The sequence below is a fragment of the Epinephelus fuscoguttatus genome, linkage group LG1 (genome assembly GCF_011397635.1).
Source record: "Epinephelus fuscoguttatus linkage group LG1, E.fuscoguttatus.final_Chr_v1".
NCBI classification, from domain to species: domain Eukaryota; kingdom Metazoa; phylum Chordata; class Actinopteri; order Perciformes; family Serranidae; genus Epinephelus; species Epinephelus fuscoguttatus.
The window spans coordinates 21,989,182-21,997,781 of NC_064752.1; the positions used below are offsets into that span (position 1 = coordinate 21,989,182).

General features: G+C 37.1%; 1 protein-coding gene across 1 annotated transcript; it reads left to right on the forward strand.

The window, feature by feature from the left end:
* The first annotated feature begins 1,492 nt into the window (after positions 1-1,492).
* Positions 1,493-7,532, forward strand: mrps16 (mitochondrial ribosomal protein S16). The gene is made up of 4 exons (XM_049587509.1): positions 1,493-1,641; positions 1,862-1,892; positions 4,592-4,858; positions 7,105-7,532. The coding sequence occupies exons 2-4, from the start codon at positions 1,880-1,882 to the stop codon at positions 7,233-7,235; spliced, it is 411 nt and encodes a 136-aa protein (XP_049443466.1). The 5' UTR covers positions 1,493-1,641; positions 1,862-1,879; the 3' UTR covers positions 7,236-7,532.
* Positions 7,533-8,600: the final 1,068 nt, after the last annotated feature.

The window sequence follows — 8,600 nt, forward strand, 5'->3', positions numbered from 1 at the left end:
GTTTTTAGGCTTTCGGCTGCCATAAAATCATGATTGTGGGCCAACCTGTTATATTACAGAAACTTTTAGTAATTTTGTCACCTAAAAAATATTAAAGATGATGCAGTTAGTCCACGTCTGCCACAATAACCATCGTTTTTATAAACATGCTAACACATATACACATTCATGTTGGTTGTAGACAGTGTGGCACCAAGAGAAAAGGCAGCAAAAGAATAGGAAAAGCCTGGCAGAAAAGTTGGACGATGTTTTTTAATTAATAGTTTGGTTAAATTCACGATTTAATGAATAAATTAATTAACTGATAAATGGATTTAATCATTTAAAAAAATTACTGTCCCATTTTACCTGAACACATCATCAGAGTGAGGTGGGAGTTATTGATGTGTTTGAGGGTCCAACATTTCTTAAGTATTTTACTTGGCAACATATTTTCTTTACAGAAACATATGTTTTAAGAATAACACATTAGGTAGTCCTCAGAGTTTTAGGTGGTTTCCTTGGTAATCTACTTGACTTCACCCTGCAGCTAAAAACAAGGAGAACAAAGCTGAACAACATTTAGGGTTATATAGTATAATGCCACCCTGACAGCTGTAGTGAGTGGTTTATAATCTGACACACAGAAACACAAGATCTGTTTGTACAATATGAAATAAAATATTACCAAAGGAAGTAGCTTAAATAAGCTGCACCTCAACTGGCTAAAAGATTAAAATGCTGCTTAATAGGCTATACCAATAATAATGTAATAATAGTAGCAGCTGTGTATAATATTAGCCATAACACTCAAAAGGCCTGCTTTTACTTTTGATACTCCAAGTGCTTTAAGCTGATGATACTTTAAAGATGAGATATGATCTTTACTAGTCTCTCGGCTGGGAAACTTGTAGTGTTACAGCAGCAAAGACAAGCCATCAGCAAGATAAATAATTACATAAACAGTTAAAATGCAATATATAATAACTAGGCAGTCTGAATGGTTGAATTCTCATTAATACACGTAAGAGAAAAGCTCAACAGTGAGCAGGAGCTGCTGCTACTCGTGTGGGCAGCAGTATGACTGATGTAGGCTACTTTTACTTAAATGTTTGAATCCAGCACTTTTTACTTATAATATATTATATTATATTATTTTACCAGGCCTATGTGTTATTCGTATTTTACTTACCAATCTGAGTTCTTCCACCTCTGACTAAAAGTGATTATAACATTATAAAACCACAGTATAACAACGTTGAATACAGTGTCCATGTGTGAAGGCATACTTTTATAATTTTAGAGACGTTTTAGAGGATGATATAACTTATTCAGGATAGTGTCCGAAAATATTTCACACTGACACATTTACGTTAACTACACAAACTTTCACAGCAGCTCAATAGAAGGCTGTTGGAGACATTCAGTTTGCTGCAGTACACTGGAGAGCAGTGCAACAGCGCCATCTTGTGCCACAGTGATGCAATGACGCTGAGGCCGTTGCGTCACTTCCTGTTTAAACATGGCCACTCGCTGAATGTCACATTACTTCTCATGCTGAAAATATACAGTAGTTAACGTTAAATATATCTAATCTCCAGCGAATAAAAAGGAGGTGACACCTGGGAAGATTCTACTTTACTTCGTCTATCATCCTCAGAGGTATTTAACTCATTTTTGCTCATTTTTAAATCGTACGTGTTCCTCAAACAGAAGATGCTCTTTACTGTTAGCCGTTAGCCGTTAGCAACAGCTAACCTAGCTGCACTGTACTGTTGCCTTTCAATGAAATGTCCAGGGTGACAGGATACTGCTGGCGTTGTTTAGAAAGAAAGTTACACATATACACTTGGGTTTAAAGGTGACTTTTTGTTTGTTGCAGGATAATCCAGCCGACACCATGGTGCATTTATGTGAGTATACAGTGTGAACAGACAAATCCTGACACTTAGGCAAGACAGGTTTATACAGCACATATAGGCAACAAGGTAGTTTAAAGTGATTTACATGAAACATAAAAAGCATCGAGACAAAATGCAAAAGAAACATGTTGTAAAAACCTTTTAAATATAAATAAAATCACCTTAGAGAGCTAGAGAACGGAAAATTAAACAAGCTAAAATATACTAAGACAGTTATAAAAACAAGAATCAAAGTCACAGTGCAGTGTTTAAGAATTGAATAAATAATTGATTTTTGAAGAGGCAGACAGCAGTATTCTTTGAGTTTGTTCCCCATGTGTGGTGCATAAAAACTAAATGCTTGACTCTGGGCACAAAAAGCAGACCTGTTCCAGATGACCCGAGAGGTCTGGATGGTTCATACACTGTGAACCAGCAGACGGTCAGAATTATATTTGGGCCCTAAATCATTTAGTGATTTGTAAATCACAAGTTGTATTTTGAAACAGATTCTCTAAGAGACCGGGAACAAGTGTAAAGACCTCAGAAATGGAGTGATGTGATCCACTTACAATGTTTTTGTCTCGTAGTTGCAGGAACTGGAGAAGAGTTTTTGCAAGACAAGTAAATATAATCTCCAGAATATGTGCAGTCACACGTTTCACATTTATTCTGTAAGAAGTATTACATCAGCCCAAGCAGCCAGGACAGTTTTCTTGAATAACTGTTACTGCTTTTATTGAAGTAAAAAGAATAAGCTTCCCACAGTGGGATTTACTGTAGGCATTTTGTGGAGTAAAGTGAAGTGAAGTTTAATATGACAGTAGGGCTACAACTGATAATTCTCCTCCATTACTGACTGATTAGTCGGTGAATGGCTTAATCTATAAAATGCCAAAAATAGTTTTAAAAAAAATTCCCATCACAAGTTTGGCTTTCAAGGTCATGTTAAAATGTTGTTTTATCCAACAGCAGTTCAAAACACAAAATTATGCAATTTGAAATAATATGACACTCTTCAAAGGAGCAAACTTTACATTAGAGAAGCAAGAATTAGAGAATATTTGCCATGTTTGCTGTATTAAGCAAGTGTAATGGTTAATAGATTAAATTGTTGATTGATTTTCTGTCACTCCATTAAAGCGTAATTGTTTTTGACATGATATGAATATATAAGATACATTTACATTCAGCTACTGACTTATTAGTGACATTGAGCTAACACTGATGTCGTCCAAGTCAAGTCAGATTTAGTCATATAGCACATTTCATACCAGAGGTGGAAACTTAATGTGCTTCTGATAAAAAGCAAAAAAAATAGACAAAGATCATATGTGACAAAAACATATACAATATAAACATGTAAGAAGAGAAGGTATTATTAAAAATGGAATAATAACTGTACTGATTCAAAAATATAAGTTTTATCTATTAACCACACAATAGAGTTCCCCAGGGATGGGTCCTAAAACCCGGAAATTAGTTCACATTTTTGCACTCCCGCTTCCCTCGTCTCAAAGTCAGTGGGTTTTTTGAATGGGTTTTTGGTTAAATGCCTGAAATAACACAAGCGTAAGAGACTTTAATGTTTTGCTCCACAACATAAATATGACAGTAAATACCTACTTGTGGATTTTGAAGCTTTTGTGTGTCTTAAAAAGGTGGTTGCTAACAAGCGCCTAAATGAGACAACAGAACGCCATCATGTCTAGCACAGCTTTACAGCCACGTTGTAGTGGTGAAGTTTAAGTCATGCGACCATGGTGTACTTCGTTTATAGCCTAACATTAGCTTTTCACCTCTGGTGACTGCATTTAGGCTTCAAAATTCATACAAGGGGTGTCATTTGAAAAAAATATCTTGCTGAACAAAACTGAAAGTATCATAAAACTTTGTATATTACAGAGCTTATTTTCTGCAATAATCCAAAACCCACTGGCTTTTTTTTTTGGTGAGGGAGCCAGGGTGATGCATCGATCCACAGAAAAACATCATCCTTGGAGCACTCTGTTTAAACCTACCTAAATGCTTGCAAAAAAAGATATATTTTTAATTTGCTTGTAAAGTAGACACTGTTGTAACAGACTGCAATTCTTGTAGAGAATTACAGAGAGTGGGTCTGTAATGAGTGAACACAGCTCTAAGACAACAGTCCTGCAATAAAAAGTTGTATAAACTGTTTCAGTGAGCAGCTGATTTAACTTGTTAGAAGGGGGTTAGACTGAATAATAAAATCTCTCTTACAGACTAAAGGTAGTATTCAGACCGCATCCGTTGTAGTTAGGTGCACGTAATAAACCTGCAACATAGTGCATGTGTGGCGCCTCTTACAGAGCAGATTTCACAAAGTTTTTTACAATAAAAGAGAAAAGCGACAGACACAATATAATACATAAAATAGAAATTAAAACGACACAAAGCAAGTACTGCTGTCCCTCCCTTCACTTCTCTCCCTTCCATCTTGCATAAGAAAGTAACTTATGGAAGCAGCATGAAATCAGAGATGTGGTTAACATGGGCTTCTTAAGTAAGATGTCAGTCTGTAGCGTACACAGGATTTCATGATATGAAATATGCTTTAGCAGAAATGACTTCAACAGAATGGTTAAGGCCTTTGACGGTATAATATTTACCTAAGGATGAAGGTTATCTACATTAACAGTAACAAGAAACTCATTCTATTTTCTCTTTGTGCTCATTTCCTTCTTCAGCATCATTCCTGCTAAAGAAGTACCACGGGGGTCACGTTGTCCTCCGATTGGCTCTTGCAGGCCACAAACAAGCAAACAGACCTTTTTATCGCATTGTGGCGGCTTACAACAAGAAGGCAAGAGATGGTAAATATCTAGAGCAGTTGGGCACCTACGACCCCCTCCCAAACGTCCACAACGAGAAACTCGTCAGCTTCAACTTTGACCGGATCAAGTACTGGATAGGCTGTGGTGCACACCCAACAAAGCCAGTGGCCAAACTTCTAGGTGTGTATTCACTCCATCAGCATGTTCTTTTAAAGCTGGATCAACATTGCACAATTTTATTGTCTGCCTATCCAGAGAATTTCAGTGCTCATAGTGATTTGTTTAATCAAGGAGGTCCATCCATCGCTTTACTGAGCACCTACACCTTTTAAGCAATATTCACCTAGAGATATACTTCTCTGTGTTGACAAATATTTAAATTCAGTTTTTTCTATGTTATCTGCTACCATAAAGGATGACTGTCAGACAACATTACATGTTCACTTTGCCATTAAGTACCTCATCCATGCACTGTGGTTGTGATCCTCACAACCATCTTATGTGCAACCTCACTTCCAAAAAAGTTGGGACACTGTACTAAGCATATGTAAAAACAGAGGGCAATGGTTTTCCAAACCCTTTTCCACACACAGTGGGTGAAAGTAGTATTGAGCATATTGAAATATTTTCTCGTTAAGCATATTTCCAGTGCAGCTATTCATATGAAATTTAGACCACACATTGGTATTAACTCAGTAAAACCACATGGGTAAAGAAATCATAACATTTTCATCTTTAAATGTTATGTGCATAAAGTGGAATACATGGAAGAAAAAAATTGAACTTGCAAATTGAAATCTACTTAATACTTGGAGAAGCCTTTGTTTGCAATGCAAGCTTCAAGATGCTTGCTGTATGAAGAAACTGATCTCTTAGTGTTCAGATGGGATTTTGAGTCATTTTTCAATCTTAAGATTTGGGAGCGCGGTTGTAAATCTAGAGAAAGAAATGTCACTTTCAAAACTTAAACAATTAATGTCCTCAGTGTTGTTAAAAAGGTGATGTAACACAGTGGCAAAATGCTCTCGTCCCAACTTTTTTATAATGTGTTGGAGGCATCAAATTCAGAATGAGAATATATTTACAAAAAACACTCGCGTTTAGCAGTTTGAACCAGAGATGTCCTGATCCTACCTCAAACTTCGGTATCAGGGCTGCTACTGGTTACTCATTTTACCCCAAAATAACTTACAAAGGTCTGCCAAAGCATGTAAAAATATGCAACTGAAAGGGAAACAACTTACTGTGTACTTCTACTTCAGAGGAAAACATTATGCTACGTTTACCTGACAAAGACATGTTACTCGTTACACTGCAGATTCAGATTTTACTCATAAAATATAACAATTACAATACTATGTTTTACTGTTCATTAAACTAATCAGCAATATATTAGAATTGAAAGCTTCACCTTAAATAGATGTTAAGTAAATTTAAGTACGCTGTGCCTTCCTTCATTGCTTCCTCTTATTCTCCTCCCGCCCCCATGCTTCATGCCCCCCTTAGAACACGCTTTGTTTTTTTAACACCTGTATGATATAGAAAGAAATTACAAACACCTGACATCATGTTTAGCAAACGATTTATTTTTTAATAAGAGCCACAGAATAAATTGAGATGACAAAACTGTTAAAATCAAAACAGTTTGTCTGTTATTGAATTTTAAAACATCAGGCACATAAAAAAAATATTTTCTGAGATTGAAGTTAATATTTGATGACACTACAGTTTGTAAGTGTGAATTTTATTGATTTTATTTAAGTGTTGCACTTTGTAAACAGCCCATGTGCACTTGTTTCACATCAAGCTGCACACATACGTTATCTTTCCAGCTCAGAGGACAGATCATTTTGATAAAATGTAGCTCATTGTCTCGGTTGGAAAGACGTGTAGTTTGTGTTTTATCAACGTTTAGCTTATGAGTTAATTATCCAGGAAGTTTGGCTCCATGCATATCTTTCCAACTTTACCAAACTGCTTTAGTCAGGCAGCTACTCTCCTCTTCTCAGCACTGCACCCCAGCACTGAATCTTTTAGTGTTACTGAGCAGCGGACCGTACCAGCCTCCTTTACTCCCTGGTTATAAGTTAATACGGCAAAACAAATACCAAAGATCTATTTGCGGTCAGAAACACGGAGAAATATACATGGCATGTAAGACATGTCATGCTCAGCTGCACAGAGACACAGAGCACTGTTGGCGTGTTTATTAATATTAAACGTGTCACGTGTCCAAAGTTCAAAAAGGCACCAGTTTGGGTCCCACAGCAGTACACCCACCAAGTGTGTAGTAGATTGGATGAACAGTTCCCGAGATATGCAAAGGGCACACAGACAGACAGACAGACAGACAGAGATTCTTTGCTTTATAGTTGATGTCTCTATAAGAGATGCATGCTTTCTCTCTCCCCTCTCTCTTTCCACAGGGTTGGCAGGATTTTTCCCCCTGCACCCGATGACGATAACAGAGGCAGAGCGTAAAAGAGCCCAAACAGAGCTGACAGCAGCAGGAACAGAAGATGGTCAGCAGGAGGAACAGAAGGAGGCTGAAGTGTGAGAATTGAAGGCCGGGGACTGTGTGGGACTGTCCAGTACAAAAGGATGTCACAGTTATTTGAAGAGAACTGATTGATTTGTTTCCGAACTCATGGGGTAGACTGCTCGTTTAGCAACGTCACATAAAACATACTGTAGTTCTGGTTGCTTCGGAGCAGCTATGGACAATTCAGATGAAACTTGTTCTCAATCATGTTCAATCGCTTCAGATTATCTTTGACAGTGGAGTGCCATAACAGGCAGTTGTTTGTATTTACTGTTTTACTTGACTTAAATAAAGTATTTGAATATTATTGCATTTGGTAAAGTTGCAGATTTTTTCTATCATCCTGCTCTTTACAGCTTTTAATTAGTTTAATTTAATTTGCAATTGCAACGTTGCAATTGTTCCTCCTTCTTCCGTCTGTATCCTTTCTGTTTTGGCCTGCATGTATTTGAATGTGCACATATGAATCAATAGAGAACGTCACTAATGTCAAACATTAGAAAAGAAAGAAATCAGAAGTGGGTGGGATTGCTGATATGATTAATATTACTGGCAGGCTTTTTACAGCGCTTTTGGCTCACGAGCAAATTCTCCACCCTTCTGTTGAACCGCTTGTTATGGAAACCTTTGTAAACTGAAAACTCAGCGTTCACTCACAGAAGTCACGTAATGTTCATCAACATTACATCATATATATATATAATCATGATGCAGGTAAATCGGGCTTTACTGTTGCATAGGAAACAGCACAGTGAGGTTTTTTCTTAATCAGTCAATATTCACAGGCTATCAGGTATCATCGCTCATGCTGTAAGCTCTAGCTCGCACTGATGACCACCAAAATGCACATTTAATCATACAGTAATTAATCAGTTTCAGAACTCTGATTACGATGGAAAAAAGCAACGGTAATATATCGATCTGCCTCAAACATAATCACACTACACTTAATTGTGTGGTCAACAACCTTAAGCAGCAAATATCTTCATCATCAACCAGTCGTATTCCACAGGACAGCTTGCAGAACACTGTGTGTGTGTGTTGTCTTTCGGTAAACCTACTCTACAGAAAACACCTACTGTGTATCAGTTTCTCTACTTTTTTGTTGTAGCTCTCTGTTCAAAGAAAGCTCTTCAATAAGCTTTTGGGTTCATCAACAGTGATAGTGGTACTACAGATCAGTTAATGAAGCACCACAAACACTAATTGAACTGAACCTAATTTATATTTAGATGCTGATTTTTCCTCAGTATATATAAACTGCTGTCTGGTGTGCCTGTCACATGCTTATCCCTGCATGCTTATTGTTATCTTGAACAGGTCCATATTCCAAACCACAAGTGTGGCTTGCGTCAATCAGGTCATGATAAAAAAAACCTA

What these genes read in the sequence shown, in the direction of transcription:
- mrps16 (XM_049587509.1), top strand. An exon ending in GCCAGTGGCCAAACTTCTAG is followed by an intron (nt 4,859 to 7,104) that starts GTGTGTATTCAC and finishes CTCTTTCCACAG; the next exon opens with GGTTGGCAGGATTTTTCCCC.